General features: G+C 36.3%; 1 protein-coding gene across 1 annotated transcript in view; it reads left to right on the forward strand.

Moving 5' to 3' along the window:
* LOC124616139 (myosin-VIIa-like) overlaps window positions 1-21,566 on the forward strand; it is a 388,269-nt gene that overhangs the window by 157,069 nt on the left and 209,634 nt on the right. The window contains exons 15-17 of the mRNA XM_047144413.1: window positions 9,851-10,025; window positions 13,294-13,344; window positions 18,941-19,051. Coding sequence (XP_047000369.1) covers window positions 9,851-10,025; window positions 13,294-13,344; window positions 18,941-19,051 — 337 coding nt within the window. The remainder of the gene's footprint in view (window positions 1-9,850; window positions 10,026-13,293; window positions 13,345-18,940; window positions 19,052-21,566) is intronic.

A 21,566-nucleotide genomic window follows, 5' to 3' on the forward strand; every position in this document is an offset into this window, starting at 1 on the left:
CTTTTATCACTTTTTTCATATAGTAGACAATTTACTGATGATAATTTACTGATATTTACTGTGCAATCTACCAGTAAGTCCATGTGTTCCGCCATCTTGAATTACACTCTAATGGCAACTAATGACCAAATATTGAAGAACAGTATGAGTAAGTTGGAACAATTCATTATGTATTCACTAAAAGTGATGGATGCAGGACTAAAGATGTTATACACAGTTCAGCCTCAGCAGCTAGATGGAATGGACATGTGTGCAAGTTGTGCTTCTGTGAACGTATCTGATCAGAATGTTATCTGATCAAAATTGATGTCATCTTTCTACATGTACTAATTTTCTGGCAGTGTGTTAGTGAACCAAAACATAAAAATTTTGTGACTGAATATGTAGGTGCCTTAACCAATCCACAGATTTTAATGTGATTCATTGCAGTTCATTGACTCCACCACGAAATTTTGATAATAAATGCTCTTTAGTCAGGTGCTGCACAACAATCCCACAGTTGCACATCAGGACATCCCTGAATCCCCATTCATATGAACAGATACCACACCTTCCATGCCATGTACGGAATCAGAGCTGTCCATAGTTTCCTCAAAGGACCAAATCAACTCACAGTTTTGTTAGGATCAGTAACAAAGTGAGAATTTGCTGGAGGAAACATCTGATACAGGTGTTCATTTTTTCCGCGCACTATACGAGATTGGAATAATAGAGAATTATGAAGGTGGTTCAATGAACCCTCTGCCAGGCAGTTAAATGTGATTTGCGGAGTGTCCATGTAGATGTAGGTATAGATGCCAAACCTTTTTCCATTCTTGGCACACATCACACACAAGAGTCGCACCTCATGTTGACCATGGTGGCTTATTGGATTTAAGACTGCTGGTGGATATATTCTGCAGCTGGGTACACAGAAGTAGGTTTTGATAAGTAATACACTTTTGGAACTCTCTGACTGTCTAATTGATGGTGATGCAGTATTATGTAATACAGGCAGCTATGGAAGTCGTGGTGATTTAGTAGTGCCACTAATTATTCTCATTGCTTGATTTAGTTTAACATCAACTTTGCTTGCATGTGCACTGTTTTTTCCATGCTGGAGCACAGTACTATGTTGAAGAGTGGACCAGTGCCAACATAGCAGTACAAAGAGTATCTGCATTTGCACCCCATCCTGACTGAGCTAGTTCTCTAATAATATCAGTTCTTGTGTTCACTTTTTTAACTATATTTTTGGTGGTTCTTAAAAGCAAGGATCCAGTCCAAAATGACTCCCAAGTTTTTAGGTGTGGGCTATGTTCCAGAGGAACATTTTCAAAGATCACATTTAATTTGTCATTTGCCCCACAGTTCTTATGATGGTAAGAATTTACCTCTTCTTGAGATGGATTTGGCTTCAATCTCTAGTACTTGAAGTAATTATCCATTGTATTTAAATCTGTCATAAAAACTCTTTCATACTCCGTCAGGTTTCCTGTTTGATATGATAAGCTAGTTCTAGATCAACATGAAATTCTATCTTTTTAACATTTATGTTGGACTTATTGCCGGTATAAAGGTTAAAAAGGATTGGTGATAGCATAGAGCCCTGCAGTAACCTATCATTCAACCTTTGCCATCTACTTCATTTTACTCCAAGGGATACTTGGAATCACCTGTTGAAAGGGATGCTGTCCATTAGATTAACCAATACTTTGCATGGTAAGGTCTCTGCAAATTGAAGTAGCAGGTTGTGGCACCGTAAGGTATAAAATGTGGCCATAAGATCAACAAATGCTACTGCTGTCCGTAGTTTGTGCTGGTAGCCTGCTTTGATAAAGGCTGTTAAAATCAATAACTGAACTGATCACAGCTGCTGCGATTCTTTTGAAAACCAGCTTGTCGGAGTGGAATTACTTTGTCTTTTAATGACTGGGTTTGATTTAGCAACATTCATTATAGCAGTTTATAAAATACACTAAGTAGTGATATAGGTCTTTAATGTGATGATTCATTGCCAACTTTGTCAGGTTTTTTGGCAGTTATTACTTTTGCAGCCCTAAATTTTGTTGGCAGTTTTCAGATAATCAGAATCATATTATATGGCTGTAACAAGCACTGCTTACAAGGGAACCTCCCCATCAAACCCCCCTCAGATTTAGTTATAAGTTGTCACAGTGGATAGGCCTCGAAAAACTGAACACAGATCAATCGAGAAAACAGGAAGAAGTTGTGTGGAACTATGAAAAAATAAGCAAAATATATAAACTGAGTAGTCCATGCGCAAGATATGCAACAACAAGGATAGTGGGAGCTCAGGAGTGCCGTGGTCCCGTGGTTAGGGTGAGCAGGTGCGGAACGAGAGGTCTTTGGTTCAAGTCTTCCCTCGAATGAAAATTTTACTTTCTTTATTTTTGGAAAGTTATGATCTGTCTGTTCGTTCATTGACGTCTCTGTTCACTGTAATAAGTTTAGTGTCTGTGTTTTGCGACCGCACCGCAAAACCGTGCGATTAGTAGATGAAAGGACATGCCTCTCCAATGGGAACCGAAAACATTTGATCACAAGGTCATAGGTCAACCGATTCCTCCACAGGAAAACACGTCTGATATATTCTATACGACACTGGTGACGGCATGTGCGTCACATGACAGGAATATGTTGTCGACCCACCTAACTTGTACACTCGGCAAATGGGTAAAAAGATTCTTCTATCTTGCCCGATTTAGGTTTTCTTGTGGATGTGATAATCACTCCCAAAAAGTGATGAAAACTTGTACACTCGGCGAATGGGTAAAAAGATTCTTCTACCTTGCCCGATTTAGGTTTTCTTGTGGATGTGATAATCACTCCCAAAAAGTGATGAAAACTTGTACACTCGGCGAATGGGTAAAAAGATTCTTCTACCTTGCCCGATTTAGGTTTTCTTGTGGATGTGATAATCACTCCCAAAAGGGATGAAAACATAAGAGTTTGTCACATAAACTGCAACAAATGAATTGTCTGAAAATAAAAAAATTAAACTTTTCGCTCGAGGGAAGACTTGAACCAAGGACCTCTCGTTCCGCAGCTGCTCACCCTAACCACGGGACCACGGTACTCCTTAGCTTACATTACCCTTCATGTTACAAATGTTGTGCAAGGACTACTCAGTTTGTATATTTTGCTTATTTTTTCATAGTTCCACACAATTTCTTCCTGTTTTCTCGATTGATCTGTGTTCAGTTTGTCAAGGCCTATCCACTGTGCCAACTTATAACTAAATCTGAGGGGGTGCAATGGGGAGGTTCCCTTGTTAGATTTCAGGCCTGTATTTTTCATTGAACTCTGGATTCACTTCATCAAAACCAGTCACTTTGTTTACACCCACACTTTTCAAAGCTTCCTCCAGCTCATCAGTTGTGAACTTGCATGAGATCTCTGTATGGGGGAGTAGCTGAGGGCACTTGAATCATAACTGTGTCCCGACAAGTCTACTGTGGTTTTTGTTCATAACTGCTTCAGACTTTTGCAAAAAGTGTGTTGTGGCTTTGGAATAATGTTGCATTGATATCATTCAGGCTTAGAATATGCATCCAGTTCATTCTTTAGTTGCCAAAATTTGTGAGTTGAGTGCATGAAATCGTGACTCTCTGTAACTTCTTCACTTCTCTCTCCTGTGCTAATTAAGACTTGGAGAAGTTCATCTGCTGTTTTTTTTTGAATGTGTAACTGGATGGTCCTCATATAACTCACCATACTGATCCATATCATCCTGTTTCCACTGGATTTCACTCTTTTATTTTTTGCTTCTTTGACAGCTTTAATAAATTAGTAATTTGCGCAGGAACTAGTTCAACAATCACATCCAGTTTACAACATATTGTAGACAATCCACTTTTTTAAAATTCCTTCAATCTTTAGCAGTTGATCTTATTTGTGGTATATGGACGCCATAACCGATAAAAGTGGACTTATGTTGGATGTGGAGTAAAGAGCGTATTATTTTCCTATTTGCCAGTTAATTTCTATTAGCATGGCTGCTCTCTCTTGCTTGCTTGGTCTGATGGTTCTGGCTGCCATGTACTACTGTTTCTTTTCCCCTACTGCTTGGCTTATGAGAGAGCTGGGGTTTTAGTAGTCTTCCATAACTGCCATAGGTGTCACATGTGAGGGTTTGTCATACTTATTTCATCAGATTTTTTTCTTCATTTCCTTGATGCTATGGCACCACTTGATGTATTTCTCAATTGTTGTGACGTCCTTTCCCAGAAGAGCTTGGTACATGTTGTCTGCGATTCCTTCCATCAAGGGTGAGATTTTGTCGACTTCCGTCATATTTGGATCCACAATGTGCTATAGGGCCAAAACATTCTGTACGTTAGACTGTGTCATTTCCCCATGATGTTTGGCCCTGATCTTCAGTTATCCTCCCACTAAGCAGACTTGTTGCTGATTATCATCAAATGTTTTCCTGAGTTGACCTGGAATTTACTCCAGCTAATGAGCTACTCCTCGCTGTTCTTAATCCACTGCTGGGCTGTGAAATCTGAGTAAAAGTAAGCATTTGGCAAACACATTATGTCATCCTAAGTGTTTTATTTGGTGACTCAGTTGAATCCTTTGAGCCTATTTGTCAGGCTGTGATCAGCATCTCCAGAAAACACTGACAGATACTGATTGTGCAGCTGACTTGCTGGTGCTTAGAAACCCTGAATGTACAGGTCTTGGGAGCAATGTACTACATGTATATTGGTTTCTGTCCATGTAGATGACAACTTCTGTCTTGCCTGGTTGTAATGTGGAGGTTTTGAAGCACTCATTGTCTCCATCAATTGATGTCATGCTGTAACCACAATCAAGTCAAAATCAGAAAGCACGCTCATCAACAAAGTACACTACTTAACACAGAAAATGTGTACTGTGAACAGTGATGTATAGGCAGAACAGAACTGAACTCCTGGATAGAGAGTGGTGCTGTTTATGCAAATGTAGAATATTCCTGAACATGAAACCATTACAAACATAAAAAAATCCAAGGACCTTCCAGAAAGAACAAATACTGAATAACAGATAATTGCTGGTAGTGGGGTTGAGATGGCATTCTACAGTATGCCAACCAGTGACACTAATCATATGCCACACTACAGCCAGCACAGCTCTTGGTATCATTATTTATCTGTAAATTCATTGTGAAGAATAATATATGTGAATTAGTGTGTAGAAACAAAAGTAACAAAACTGGTGACTTTAATGATGAACATAACAGTAACAGTTGCAATATTTATTATTTACTGACAAATCAGAACCAGTTTCAGCCTCACAGAAAGCCATTATGAAGTGGAGACAAAATGATCTGATCAAGTACACCTCATGTCCTGCCTAAAACTTGAATCTGACAGTACTTCATGCGTACCTAGATGCTTTTGTATTCTTGATATTAAGGATGTAATAGTTTTAGAATAGGTATGAATTTTTCTTCTGTAGTAAAGTATACACTGAAATGGAACTTTCTAACAAATAGAAATGTTGTTCCAGATTGTGACTCACCTAGAAATCTTGATGTTTTAAAATTTATGCCTGATAATTGACAATGAGAGCTAAATGTGAAGTAATTAAAGTTTCTGTTTGTTAAATATCAACCACAATCTGAATGCATGGAGTTTGGAACTAGTGACAAATACAGCAGGAAGTTGTTAACACTTCTTTTGTAGGTTAAACCAAGTTCAGTAGGTCAGATTCATTAACCAGAATGCTTCAAAACACATTACATTTGCAAAGATCTGAAGTATTTGCAACTAAAAAAGTCTTCTGATATTTTTTAAACTGAAGAGTGACAGTGTGGCTTACAAAGAAATATACTGTGAGATAAACTGATTGTAATATTATTCAAAAAATATATGTGTCAAAATTATATGCTGATAAGGAGAGAGAGGTGTTAATCTGTATAATTTCTGTTATCAACTATGTGGCTCTGACACACACCATTGGTGGCGAAAGATGTGTATTATTTTTACTTCAGTAGTAGGCAGGCAGTATGGACATACTGTCTCTCTGTGTCCCAATTTTTTTACCTGCATAATCTTCCAGTATAATGTCATTGTAGAAATTCTGCATTTACAATAAGTCAAATGCGTGTTTTTCAGCCCTTCTAGAACATGTATTAATAGTATTTATTTAACAGCATTAGTAATAGTAACAGTAGTAGAAATAGTGTTACTAATAATATTTTATTTCATAGAATTTTTGCATATTTTCTCCTGTCATCTCTGTTGTTACTTTGCTTACTGTGTCCAGCAGTGAATTTGTGAAAAATGTGGTGCACTCATTCTTTCACTAGTCAAAGTTTGTTGCACATTCTTTATCTCAAACTTTGTTGCACATTCTTTATCTTTACATTTTTTTCTCTGCTGTTCAGTAGTTGACACCATGATATTTGTTACTTCTGCGACCAATCACCTTTTTTTTTTTTTTTTACCTCATAGTGTTTTTCCATCATTCCTTCCTCTCCAGCGCCCTTTATACAGCCAATGCCAGGTCCAGATTGGTATGATACATCTTCAGTATCATCAAGAACCAACCATATGTACAAATAGGCTACTTTTGTAATAGGTTTGCCTCTCTCAAGGTCATTTCATAGCTGCTGCCAGCTTCCTCCCCCCACCCCTTCAGCCTTGGGAGGAATCCATGTTCCCATTTTGTCTACATGTAGTTCACATAGCCAAATGCGACAAAGTGTTTGTTCAACATGTAACTGAATCAGAATGTGGAAAACTGCCTATAACCATATCCAGGCTGGCACACCAGCTCCCATCATTAATCTGTGAGGCAGTTTTTATCCAGGGCTGGTGTGCCGTGTCCCAGAAATGGGCACTTTAACTTGCTCAGCTATCTGTGGCGGTGGGGGGTGGGGGGAGGGGAGGTGGGGTAGTGCTTTCTCATTTATTTTACAACTTTAGACATCATACATTATTCAGAACTTTGTTGCTAGGTTATTTTCTTGTTCACATTTACTTCTTAATCCGTGAAATTAATAGTATCTTTTATAAGCAGATTGCATTCTGAAACTACCAAGCAGATTAAAACTACATGCTGGACCAAGACTTGAGCCTGAACCCTGGCTTTTGTGGGCAACACTCCTACCAGCTGAGCTGTCCAATCACCTGCCCTCACAGCTTTACTTCCACCAATACCTCTTCTGCCTACCTTCCAAACTTTGTACATGGTGAAACTTCCTGGCAGATTAAAACTGTGTGCCCGACCGAGACTCGAACTCGGGACCTTTGCCTTTCGCGGGCAAGTGCTCTACCAACTGAGCTACCCAAGCACAACTCACGCCCCGTCCTCACAGATTTACTTCTGCCAGTACCTCGTCTCCTACCTTCCAAACTTAACAGAAGCTCTTCTGCGAACCTTGCAGAACTAGCACTCCTGAAAGAAAGGATATTGCGGACACATGGCTTAGCCACAGCCTGGGGGATGTTTCCAGAATGAGATTTTCACTCTGCAGCGGAGTGTGCACTGATATGAAACTTCCTGGCAGATTAAAACTGTGTGCCGGACTGAGTTCGAGTCTCGGTCAGGCACACAGTTTTAATCTGCCAGGAAGTTTCAAATCAGTGCACACTCCGCTGCAGAGTGAAAATCTCATTCTGGAAGCATCCCACTTTGTACAAGGTATCTGCATACCTTGCTGGAGGAAAGAAGCACTAGTCTGTTGATGTATGCAACTTTGAGGGCAGGTTGTGAGCTGCACCCATATTTCACATCCAGTAAGTGTGTTGTCCATGAAAGGAAAGATTTCAGGTTTGAGTCCCAATGTGGCACACAGTTTTATTCTGCCAGAAAGTGTCAAAACAATTTGCACTCTACTGCAGAGTGAAAGATTCTTTCTGTGAGAGTGCATTCTATTGTTGCTGTATTTATATAATGGTAGTAATGAGAAATATCCTGAAACCATCATTCATTTTGAAACCATAAAATCATTCTTATAATTTTTTTGACGAGTAGACCACTATATGTCTGCATATTACTGTATTTTTTCTGTTCAGTCTAGTTTTCAGCTTCACTCCATTATCAAGTGCAATGTTCTTATATTGTTAACATCATTTTGCTGCGTGCTGTGCAAGATGACAAATACATGGTTCAACATACTTGCTGAACATTATCATAAGTGGCACGAAAATAATGTCTTCTAGGAATACAGCTCATTGATGTGCAAGCACATCATACCTGGTAAAATAAGCCCAAAGCAGGTAAATACAAGACGAGCACATGCATATGTTAATATACAGTCTAATGGTGGTGTATCCTTTCATAAAATACTGTATGACCCAGTTCAGCACCATCGAAAACTTTTCATTCTTATAAATTTAAAGTCTTTATTAATATACACTGACGGGAAAATATTGCAACATCAAACAATGATTAATGTAGAATAATGAAATTTTGGGAATCATTTCCCTGTGTAACACATTTAAGTGATTAGAATTGCAAGATCACAGGTTAATATAAGTGTGAGATGAGCCATGGCAAACGTGAAATTCTAGCACATTAATAACCAGTGTAACAGCTAGAATGTCGAATGCAAGCATGCAAATGTGCATGCACTGTATTTTAAAGATGCTGGATGTTAGTTTGTGCGATGGATTTCCATGCCTGTGGCACTTGGTCAATACATGGATAGTTAATGCTGTTTGTGGATGATACCAGAGTAGTTATTGCCCAATGGTGTCCCATATGTGCTTGATTGGAGATAGATCTGGTGATCAAAAAGGCCAAGCCAACATTTTGATACTCTGTAGAGCATGTTGGGTTACACCAGCAGTATGTGCACGAACATTATCCTGTTGGAAAACACCAACTGGAACGCTGTTCATGAATGGCAGCACAGCAGCTCAAAACACCACATTGACATACAGTTTTGCAGTCAGGGGTGTGGGATAACCATGAAAGTGCTCCTGCCATACAAAATTGCACCCCATATCATAACTCCAGGTGCAGGTCCAGTGTGTCTTGCATGCAAACAAGTTAGTTGCAGGTCCTCAACTGGCTTCCTCCTAATCAACACATGGCTATCACTGGCACTGGGACAGAACCAGCTTTCATCAGAAAATGAAACAGAGCTCCACCCTCCCTTCCAATGAGCTCTTGCTTGACACCAATGAACTTACAAATGGTGGTGGTTTGGAGTCACACTATTGGCCATCTGGCAGGGAGCTGTCCATGAAATAACTGATTTGTAACAGTTATTTGTGTCACTGTTGTGCCAACAGCTTCTCGGAGTATGGCTGCAGATGCAGTACAATGTGTCAGAGCCACACGCCGAACACAATGATATTCCCTCTCACTAGTGCCACGTGGCCATCTACAGCCCTTACTTCTTGCAACCATACATTCTCTTGACCACCGCTGCTAGCAACTATGTACAGTAACTACTTTCCTGCCAAGTCCTTCTGTAATGTCACACACGGAACATTCAACTTCCTGTAGTCTTATTACATGCCTCTTTCAAACTCAGTGAGGTGTTGATAATTGCATCTTTGTCATCTTAAAGGTATTCTTAGCTAACATCAACTCCACATCCAATCTCAAAGATAACTAATGCTCATGACCTTTACAGCATGTATTTAAAAAAAACCTGATTTTCATCCTCATAGTGGCACTAATAACGCCACTCTTATGCAACTGGCACAAAATTTGAATAGACATCATGTTTCTGATATAGAAACACACCTACCAAGTTTCATTTATGCTGCACAACACCTTCTTGTACTGTGATTTTTTTTTCTGCAGTGTATTTCTGTATTGTATTTTTATTTTGGTTTATTTTCACAATAATGGACTATTTTCTGTTTTCTTCTTAAATAAATGGTGGTTTTCCTCATTCCAGGTACTTAGCATTACGCAAGGCTGCAGTTGTATTCCAGAAGCACTGGAGAGCACGCGGACCACGTATTCACTACAGGACTATAAGACAGGGATACCTGAGATTACAGGCACTAATTCGTTCCAGACAACTAAGGCATCAGTTCATATTAGTTAGCACACATATTACAAGATTACAGGTCAGTGACTATTAGTATTTGATATTTTATTTCACTTTTGGAAATTATGTAGCATTTCAGCTGGTGTAAGGTAACGTAAGACAGTGAAACTAACTTTATTACCTCATTAACACTAGAACAATAGAAAATGTGACATCCCTAGAATGGAAGAAAGGGGTCATTTGACACCTAATTGAGATATGCATTTACAATCCACAACATGATTAGAGTTAAACCTATATATTTTCCGTTCATCTACCCAGAAATGTGATATACTTCCAACGTTCTTAACTTCTTCGTTTATTTCACTTGTTTGTTTTGAAACTCTGAAATTAAACTGGACATTGTTATTTTTCTTACACTTTTCTGCAAGCAGATTTATGCATTTCTCTCATTTGTCACTGGTCTTTTTTCTTTGCACAAACAATATGAAATGTTTTTTTGTTTTTTGTTTTTTTTTATTTCTCCTAACTTTCTTGCTCCTGTCTTACTCTTTGTTGTTCCCCATTTGTGAGTTCATCTAATGGAACCCTTCAGATATTTTTGGGTATATGACTGTAGATGATTCACACATTTATTTCAATAATGTCTAGGATTTTTTAAAAGATATGCATCATTTATCTCCTGCAAGTGACATTAGTTGAATATTAATGAATCATTTAATCTACAATGACTGCGCCATACATTGTCACATTATAAAAGGTAACAGTTCAGGTTTCTTCCTTCTTCACTCACAGCTACTTCAGGTTTTAATGTGCTGACATTACTGATGGTCTTATTCTTCTTCCTTTGGTGCACTGTCAGGGTGCTATGTGGCTTATCAGTCTTCCTCCAGATGGTGGTGGAATGTAAGTCAGAATTATTATTCTTCTTACACATTTGGGGAGATTTCAAACAATCGTATTCATTCTACCCACTAATGAAGTTTTCTTCTGTTAAAGTTTCTTGGTAAGCCAAAGGGTTGTTAAGAAGTTATCTGCTGTTATGTTCCTTCCTTGGCTTAAATATGACTCTATGAGGCAAGGAATGACATACTCTCCTGATGGCTGGTTGTCTGGTTGGACTTTTTCCTTTCACAGGTATGGGAAGGCATTGCAATGCCATGTCTGCAGCTGTTCAAAATTTGGGCCAATATTTGCCAGGCTTGTTTGACATAAAATGGGTAAACCTGCACCTTACTTTGCTTGGAAGTAACTGTTCATCAACAGCGGTATTGTCACTAGGGCAGTAAAAGTGTGGGCAGTTTTGCATGAACTTGTTCCATATTTCAGAAATAAGAATGAACTTGTCAGCAGAAATGTTTTGAGTTTGGGATGACTTCTCATCAAAGATGAGGTATCTGATAAGTGAAGTCAATAAGTACTGATGGAGTCAGCCACTTGGCATATACAGGATATCATACTTTTTTTGTCAGGAGTTCAAAGCAACTCTTTGACTATGTGATGCCAAGTTATCAACCTTCTATTCTGTTCCATATCTAGCTATCATCTTCATCGTTGCACAATTTGTCTGCTGGAACAGTTGCAGAAAGAACTGAGATGGGGAGTCGTCTACTGATGTAGTACACCTCCTCACTTCATCGTCAGTTGTCTCTGGCAGAAAATCACCATCCAAATCTGATAAGCTGCCTTGTGATTCAATATTTACGTTCTCCAGAATATGCAGTATCTCTTCTCTAGTAAGACCATGCTGACACAACATAACTGAAAACACATGTCTCACTGATGATGTGAGCAACAAGAACAGCACATGAAATACGACTGGAAAGTTATGTTACAGTGCCCAGCCTGGAAACTTTTCTAATAAAGTGTCAAAATTATTTGAAGCAATGATTATTGTCCAAAATAAAATGGAATGAAAGTACCTTAGTGGTCCTGAGAACACTAATATTCTATAAAGGTGTTATGCCAGGGGTCAGTTGGCCCCTCCCATTGTTCAAGGTGTATTTCATGAAATTTTCATGAAATTGTAAACATTCAGGAACTGTAAAACACTATTGTCAAACATAGAAGAAATGAGGAAAAACCAAAATGGTTGATGGAAAGATGTTTAAAATTGATTTTGTCATTGTGGAAATAAGAACTAAATGGTGTCTTTTGACCTCTGTTGCTGCTCTAATATTAAGTGTGTACTTAAATCACTAAATATTGAATCAGGGGGGACATGAAATGCAGGAAAGGCATTGAGAGAAATAATTATATTTGGGATTTAGATTCCAGAGTTTTTCTTTTCACAGTTACATTTTGGTACTCTTATAGGTTGCACATTTAAACACTAAAATAATAAAATAATTCAGACATAGAGACAAACATTTAGCAGGCATGATTTATTAAATTATTATGATCAGAATTTTCTGGTTTATAAAGCAGCCTTCAGACAAAAGATTTTTACTGGCAGTTGATGTGACTATTTACTACAAAAAGTGTGAATCTCCTTTGTGTGTGATTCGTCAAAATTCAAATCTGCAAAGGACTTATCCACATGACACATGAGATATTAAACAAATATCAGATTACTGCAAAAAAGTATGTTTTTACAGTTTATTCAGCATTTTAAATGTGGATGAAAATGTAGGCAATGAGACTGATTTGGCTGCTATGATAATAGTTTAACAGAATGAAACACATATTAAAGAGGATGGTGGGGGATATGAGGAAAAGAATGTTTGTGGTTTGACTTTATACTATGCAGTACATGCTAATAATAAAAATGATGCTATCTGTTTATGAATCCATATCAACAGTCTCAAGTGTACACTAATGAAAACATGCTATTAGCTGCACTTTACACGTTGTTAGTATCTGACATCTTTTATCTTGTATTTTTGCTGATATCCACTCTTAAACAAGATTATCTGTTGTGATAACTTCTAGCTAGTGTGACAAGTGTTAACCAAATTCCAAGTTTCTTTTGATGTGTTGACAGGACTCATGATGCATATTGTTTATCTACTTGCAACTTATGCATTGAGTTTTGTCAATTTTGTATATGTTTAATGTACTGAAAATAAAGACTTACACAGGGGAGTGAACTTGGCACTCACGTCAATTTTTGAAGTATATCATAACATTTAGTTTGAATGGACTGATTGCAAACCTTTGTACATACCTGTAGATGTAGAACAGAAATGAGAGAGAGAAGCAAGACAGTGATCTGTCTTTGGCAGATACATCAATAACAGCTAAATGGAAGAACTGAATTTGATCCTCTAATATGCAAACAACTTCCATTCTTTGGTTCATATGTACAAAAGATGGTTTTCAGTTTTATTAATTCTTATTTGTTTCAGGCAAGATGTCGAGGATACCTTGCTCGCAAAATGTTTAAGGAAAAATCTCAGGCAAGTAACTAACATTTCTCTTCAATCTAAAATAATTATTTTAAGTAAGATTAGTTTTTGTAGTAGTATTTATTTGGCTTCAATATCATTACAAAATTTATGTAGGATTTGTCCCATCTGTATGTATAATTCCCAAGAACTTCAGTTTTAAATGTATATGTTCAAGGTAAGCTATTGATGCTAGAATTGCACTGGCAGCTATCATTCATTTATTAGAGCCCTTTACAATATTAAAAATGAATATATAAATTCCACGAGTTGATTATTTTTGTTGTATGAAGAAGACAGGTTATTATCTGTGTTTGACTTTCTATTATATGATTTTATATAACTTTTCTGTCATGATATCATAATGAGTTATTAAAAGCAAAAACTCATTTCTGTTTGTAAGAATGGATGTTAGCAGAAGCTGACTTAATGAATATGTACCAGTAGATTGCAAAGGTTCATTGTAATCTTCTTAGAGCTTGGTATGACCTTATTGTGTACTTTTCCTTGCAGTACTGTTAGCATTTTCAATTTTCTTCACACTATTTCTAATGGAAATCAGGAAAGCCAACCAACCACTTACTTGCAGTTGATTTGATTGAAAGCTGCCACATAGATATTCACAATAGCTCAGAAAATGACACTTATCTTCAAATGAGGTATGACCGTTTCTTTGATGTACTGTAATCCATCTTTATATGTTCTGATGTAAGCCACATTTGACACTTGGTTGCATCATGTGCCTCTAATTGCTGCTGGGGTTGTCTTCATTTCATTGAAGACATGAAAAGTTAATATACATTGTCTCCCTTCTCTTTTCACTTCCATAAATGTGGCTACATTCATCATACGTTAGGACTCTCATAGATTAATAGGTATCTCCCCCCGATACTTGTTTTTACCTCATAGTAATTCTTGTAACTACAGTAGAAGAAAGACATTTATACTACACTGGCTGCCCATTGTGGCTGTTATTGTGCTTGGATGTAGGAAAAGTCATACCTGGCTTCATAAAGGAAGTATTGAGTAGTAGATATAGGTCATCTTGAATGAGGGATTATTTGGGGAGTGACAGCTCATTCAAGTACTTACAGTATAACTGCATTTTGTGTGTTAGCATACATTGCGATACTGTGCAGGAAAGTGGGTCTAGGATATAAATACAGCTAATGTGAAAGGCAAAAGGAAGGTTGAAAAAGGGGGGTGCAGAAGACAGTGGAGAAGAGGCATTGATAGGTAGTGGATAGAGGGAGCATGGATTAAGTCCCAATGGATTGCAAAATTCAAGAATATGTTAGAGGAACACGTTTCAGTTGCATAATTCGTGTAAGATTGTGTTTGAAGAAGGGGCTGGGGGTGGGGAGGATCCATATGGCAGCAACAATGAAACAGGCATTGAAAATTAACATATTGTACCCGACAGTACACTCTGCAATTGGGAGGTCCAGACATCTCATAACTTAGTGGTGGTGAGCAATACAGGTAGGCAGCTGGTTGTTGGTCAGGCCTACAGAAACTGTCATAAAGTGACTGTAGCAAAGTTGACTTATAAACCTCTTTTGTTTTAACATGGGTAGATTAAATCCCACATGTATACATTACATGTGCCAGTTCAGTTGCTTTACGTGACTTTTTATAATGCTGCTTCTTATAATTATGTACAATATAAGTGAACAAAACAACACTATTAGTGAAATATGGCCATATTTTAAAATATAACTTTAGTATTTAATAAAAATAAAACAATATGGTCATGCATATACATACATAATACTTATTTTACTGCTTATTTACTCATTACTGGAAGCTTGCTTACTTACGCCTTATTATTATTTATCTTGTTTCAGGTAATTTACTTATAATACTCAAAACACTATAAAACATGTTGTAAAGGAAATCTTCCAAATGTTTCACTTCTGTTCGATAATTTGTGTGTGTCGTTATGGATGGTGTGTGTACAAGAATGATTACATATTGACCTCTGCATACACTGTAATTAATATGATCTTGCGTTCATGATTCGGTATAGGTATTAGACTCTAGGCTGCAGACTATTTCTGTATTCATCACTAAAAATGAGCTCTTATGGTTTTGTAAATAATACTTTGGAACATAATTTGTATGTCTTTAGGCATCCACCACTTCACATTGTTCAGCTTCTCTCTGACAATGTCGCAACTATACATTATATGTGTTGTCGTTTTCTTTATGTCAACATTGAATGCAATTTGATAGGGACCTCAGAGCCACAAATAATTTTACAGTCTAGTTCACAGAAACATTCATTGAAAAGTTCTTTTGTGCTTGAGCTATTGCTCCTCAGTGTATTGTAACAAACTCAAGCATACTTCCATTATTCCCAACTATGATTATGAAGCAGTTTTATATCATACAAACAAGCACTATTACTGCAAGGTATTTTAAATAATTAAGTTTTTTGCATTTGATTAATTATTATGTAGTTGAATACATTTACTTTATCTAATTTTATAAAGTTGGTTACTTTCACTGTTAGAGCCTGTTGTGAACATCCCAAATCCTTAACAAGAATGCTGAGTATGTTTCCTGCAGGAGGTTTCAGTCCTCCCTCAGGCATGGGTGTGTATGTGTTGTTCTTAGCATAAGTTAATTTTAACAGTGTGTAAGTCTAGTGACCGATGACCTCAGCAATTTGGTCCCTTAGGAATTGACCCACATTTTTTGAGTATGTTTAAGCACTGGTCTTACAATAAACTTATTTATAGATAACTGAATCATCTACGGGAAATTACAGAATAGCTAGTACCTTCTACCAAATTATGTTTGTAGAAAATGAACTACAGTAATTGTCTACACATTTTTTGCTTCTAGTTAGTATGTATATTGCAGATATGGTAACTAATTAAAGAGATTGAATGCCCTTACTAATTTTATTGTGAAATACTAGACATCCATTACAACTGCACTTACTCGTTTACAGTGTGTGTAAACATAGTTAGCTGCTAATGGTTGAATGCATTGTCATATTCTTACACCTGACTTATTTTTTTAAAACCTTAAGTAACATGTTTAATTTCTATTCCACTTCATTTGAGATTACACGTAAGTGTTAAACTGCAGCACTCGTTTACCTCATCTATGTCTAGAACAACACTGATGTCTTTTTGGGTTATGTTCTGTTGCTCGATTGCAGATATGATTGACTTTGGAAGTTCTACTCATTAAGACATGTAATACACTAGAACTGCTGTACATAGTCCTTTGTTTGGTGTTTTGTTTCCTCTTGTTTTTGTGACACTGATGTCTGTTTTGCAGATACTGTGATACTGTGGTAGATAGGTTCACTGTCTCTTTCTCTTTTATGAACGAGCCATCACAAATTGTGGAATTCTGATTATAAATGAAAAGTACAGGGCTGTGTATGTTCTAGAGTACTGATTTACAGGGTTAACCAGTTTTTGGCTTACAAGGCCATCATCAGACTTTAACTATCATCACAATTAGGATACAATATTCATGAACAACACTGAAAAAGTTGCTACGCATTGAGAGTGAGGTATCAACACAAAATAAATGTCATCTTTGACAGTGCAGTGGTAATGTACTTAAAATGGTTAAACTTTAAATACTAAATAAATATTAAGGGAACAAACCAGAAAAACATTAACACTAAACCTAAAACAACAGTGCCTATACTATATATCTGATTAAATTAAATTAACAATCACAGTAAAATAAAATTAATACAAGGGTATTGAAGAATAGCGTGGAGATGTGTTACATGTGGAAGCTGATTAAGAAAAAAATTTAGTTATGAAGTTATTCTACCAAGAAGTGATGGTAGGACAGTTAACATGTGTAATACAAGACAAGACTATTGAAGAATAGCTTGGAGATGTTATACACATGCAATCAGATTCAGAAAGATTTTTAATTATAAAGTTATTCTACCAAGAACTGATGGTAGAACAGTTAAAATGTGTAATTGTGCCATATTACCAACTTTTGTTGGTGTATCAGACAAGGATTTTGGAGTTGGCATCATACATGTTTACTATTTTAGCTCTCTATTTCCAGCAGCCTGTTCTTGAAGTGCTGCATCATATGTCATGGAATTTACAGTTAAAGCAGGTTGTAAAGGACAGTGTTTTGACGTAATTGAAGCAATCTGGAAATGGAATGTTTACTTTTGTATTCTTTGGAGTGTTCTTGGCCTTTGGTGGAGCTAGGTCAGCTCTACTTATTTTGCTTCTTTTCACAACGTTTTTGGTGATACTCACACTCTAATGTTCTAAACAGTTAATTAGTATAGTTTTGGAATTGATGGAAGTGATTCATATTGCAGCTACTGGTTTGTTTGGCAATCTTTGTTCAGTGTAGGGGCACAGATTACAGACTTCTGAATCATTTACATTACATCGCTACACAGTCAGCTTCTGAAAGTGTCTCCATGGACACCATTTTCCATTAAGAGTGGAAGAATTCTTGCTGAATGTGAGAAACAGTTCCATTTCCAAGTAATGTACGCTGGTAGCTGAACAGGTCATATCTATTTTAAAGCTTCTGACCCAGTTTTTGTGTCAGTATGTTGGTGTAGACTCATACTCTTCAGCCACATTTATAACAATAGATTAAGGCTTGAGCTGAAGTTTTATCTAAAGTTTATTTATAGTCCCTGGTAAAAATGCCTGCAAATATTGTGTCAGATTATATATAATATTGTTCTGAATGTCTGTATGTGCGTCAGAATTTATTGTTTAGGTCACTGGTTGTCATCCTTGGAGTAAACTACTTTTAAAGCCATTGAGACTAAACAACCATGTTGCAACAGTTTTTGCGGTCTTAATTTGCATTTAATTCATGTTGCCAGATGCTTGTTGGTGACTGACATGTGAAGTCCACTCTCCATTTGTATTCAAACATTCACAAATTGATGCTTGAAATCACAGAGTGCAATGACTACTTTACATCAGTTATTACACACTCACACAAACCAATTTCTTTTTATCCCTCATTTTATCTGTTGAACTTGTAACCACTCCAAAGTTGTATTTTAATAATTAATATTTTCAGATTAGATCCTAAAACCATTCTCCTTTCTGTACTTAATTTTAATCTATTTTGGCCATATGGCTGTTTTATCATGCAATAAATATTTGTTTTCTTTTCATTGTGTTGGTACTCAGGTATTTTTCATCCTATTACCACTTTTGGTGTTGACATGTAATGACATGCCTCTACTTGATGTGCTAGCTGGCATGGTGATGAGACAGTGGACTCATATTCAAGATGACTGTGCCTCAAATACCTATTCAGTCATCCAGCTTAAAGTTTCCTGTGATTTTCCTAAACCACTTAAAGTGAATACCATATTGCTTCCTTTAAAATAGTGTGGTGGCCAACTTCCTTTTCCAAGCTTCTCTGATCTGAGGTTGCACTTAATCTGTAATGACCTCATTTTTATGGAATATTAAAATCCAATCTTTCTTCCTTCCTTTATCCAAATAGTATTGTGAAGCTTTAGAATTTTATGTTTAATGTTGCCATTACTTCACATAAAAGTAATGAGATTTTCCATTGTAGGAGGATTATTTACTTATCTTAATGTTTATTTTTCTTACATTTGTAGCTGTTCAAGAAGAAACAGCAAGAATTATACACTCTGAGAGAGAAAGAAGAAATGCAGTTGAAGAACTCAGGTACAAAGAATTACAAGGCCATTGCTGAACAGAACTATAAGGTACCACATATTAAACATGTTAGGACACGTTACTCATTACCTCGTGTGCGTGTCAAATAATATTTATAAATTTATAATGAGACTCTTCAACAATTTGCAGTGCATAATGTTGTTGTTATGCTAGAGCTGCACAACAGCTGCCTAAAGCATATGTTTATTACAATTTACCTGATTTTAGGCATACATCTTTTTCCCTGGTGGAAGTAAGATTATTTTGTAGTTATGATTTCCATTCCAAAAGCATTTTATTTAAATTATTACTCAAGTTATGTAGTTACATAGCCATAAACTAACATTTATAATGAGCTATGGTTTTGTAATTTTACCTTCCCTCAATCTTTACAGCATCTTTAAATCTGTAATTGTGAATGTAAACTTCACGTTCTTATTGTAATTCATATTGTACTAAGTTAGTGACAGTTCTTCATAGTAAGTACAGTAATTATTTTACATAACTGTTTCTTCTTGACATACAATAGTTTTTATAATGTGTAAACATAAAAAATTAAATTTACCGAGTATACTCAAGATATTGTTTTGATGACAGAGTGTCCCTATTAGGTTGACAGCAGTTGATTACTGACTATTGTTCTCCTGCACTATCCCTTCCTTCTTTCTCCAGAATTTAAGATTAAAAGGAAAAATTAGGTTTGAGAACAAGGCTAAGAGAGAGGTGAATGAAAGTCAGGAGTTAACAGCAGTCTAGGCAGTTACTGCAATACATTTTCCTACCCTAAAAATCTGATTTCACAATCAACTCATTGGCTTAGCATTTTTGAGTTACTTACTCAAACTTCATATTTTAGTGGTGAGGAAGTATATACAGAATATTTAGCAGGTTTGAATCCTCTCACAAATCTTTATTGAAGCAGTAAGTATGCCTTGTGGTAAGCTGCTTGTACATCCATATGTACTTAGCTGCAGTTTTCTGTGCTTTGAAGTTACTGGCTCAAACCAAATATGTGTAGTAAATGTGTCATGTCAGCCAACTTTTGTTTTCACTGCAGTTGTGATTATCTTACTTAAAAATGCTTTTTGGAGTGTTATATGTGTTTCCTCTCATTCCTACTTAGCAGTCACTGAACATTGCAAGAATGTCTGTGGGTTATCTTTCAGATGTATGAAAATATTTTATATGTAGCTTAAACAAGCTATTTTCTGTTTTATGTCCCTTGGAGATATTCTAAATATATGACAAGCATAGTACTGTTTTTATTTTGTGATGTTTAGTGTTTTATTTAGCTCTGTATGTGGCCACTTTCCCTCCAGGAATTTTCCATACCACATGCTGATAGCTTGTGTGATTCACAGCAGATAAATATTTTGCTCAGAACCTGATCAGTTGCTGTGATCGTATTTTTATTTTTTCCATCTCCACAATTGCACTAACAGTGAACCTTTTTACATTTGTCATCAGTAGCATTCAATAACTATCAGAACATTGAATTATTATGCAGTTAAGGTATAGAAACTGAAAGGCTGACAGAAAGATCTGTATCTCGCAATTTCTTTGGATTCAGGATTCCTTTAAAGTTATGGTAATAGAAATTCCTGGGTGAATGTAAATAGTTTAATGAGTAAACATAACAACTCACTGAATAGTAGAGGCACTGATTCATTGAAAGGCACAAAAACAATACTGAAAACTTTGCTAGCAACACTATTACCTTTACTCCTCAGTTTTTTAATTTATTTCAACACATCTTTTCAAATTTCTTTTCTTTTTCTCCTCCAGACATTTCTTCTGCATAAATATTTTTTTATCTACCTTTAGAACTTGAAAAGAGATTCTTATTTTTATCCACATCCTAAAACTCTTTTCTGTTTCAAATTGGTCACTGCAGCACTTCAGTCTGAAGTCCCATTCCCAAGGTTCAGAAATCTGTATCATACTCTAAAAGTCTTAGATTTAAATTTTAACAATATTACATATAAATATTCTTGAGAACAGCCTTTAGTTTGACAGTTTCTCTTATTTTTTGTTTTTATTCAGAGCAGTAGTCTTCTTGCTATTTATTGAGAGTACCCTACAACTTTATTCATTCTTTTTTTTTACTAATATTTACATCCTCATATGTAAATAAGTTTTTGGCAATGAATGAATATAGTTTTTGTTAATTATGGAATTAGCTGATGTTCACAGTGAGAATTGCATTTTACCTCTCCTTTTCTTCAGCATTTCTAAAGAATGAAATTAAGTGTGCTTTTTTCTTCTAGATCTTTTAATTTCCATTCTTACAATATGATCAGATTACTGAAGTATTGTTAAGTAGTTGTTTGTTATGCATCTCTGCTGCCAAAGTCATCAATAGATGCTTTTGAAGTGCAGCTGGACACAAAAGTAACCCATTTGTTCACTGATGGTGCAAGAAGTTTTCACTGCCAGCATTTGGCCAGCAAAGAATGGATAGATGGTGGTGTTGGGACCTTTACTTTCTGCTTTTGTCCTGCATTAAATTTCAAATTTTGCTACCAAAATCTACTAGTCTATGATCTTGCCCTGGACAGCAACATG

This window comes from Schistocerca americana, chromosome 5, assembly GCF_021461395.2.
Source record: "Schistocerca americana isolate TAMUIC-IGC-003095 chromosome 5, iqSchAmer2.1, whole genome shotgun sequence".
NCBI classification, from domain to species: Eukaryota; Metazoa; Arthropoda; class Insecta; order Orthoptera; family Acrididae; genus Schistocerca; species Schistocerca americana.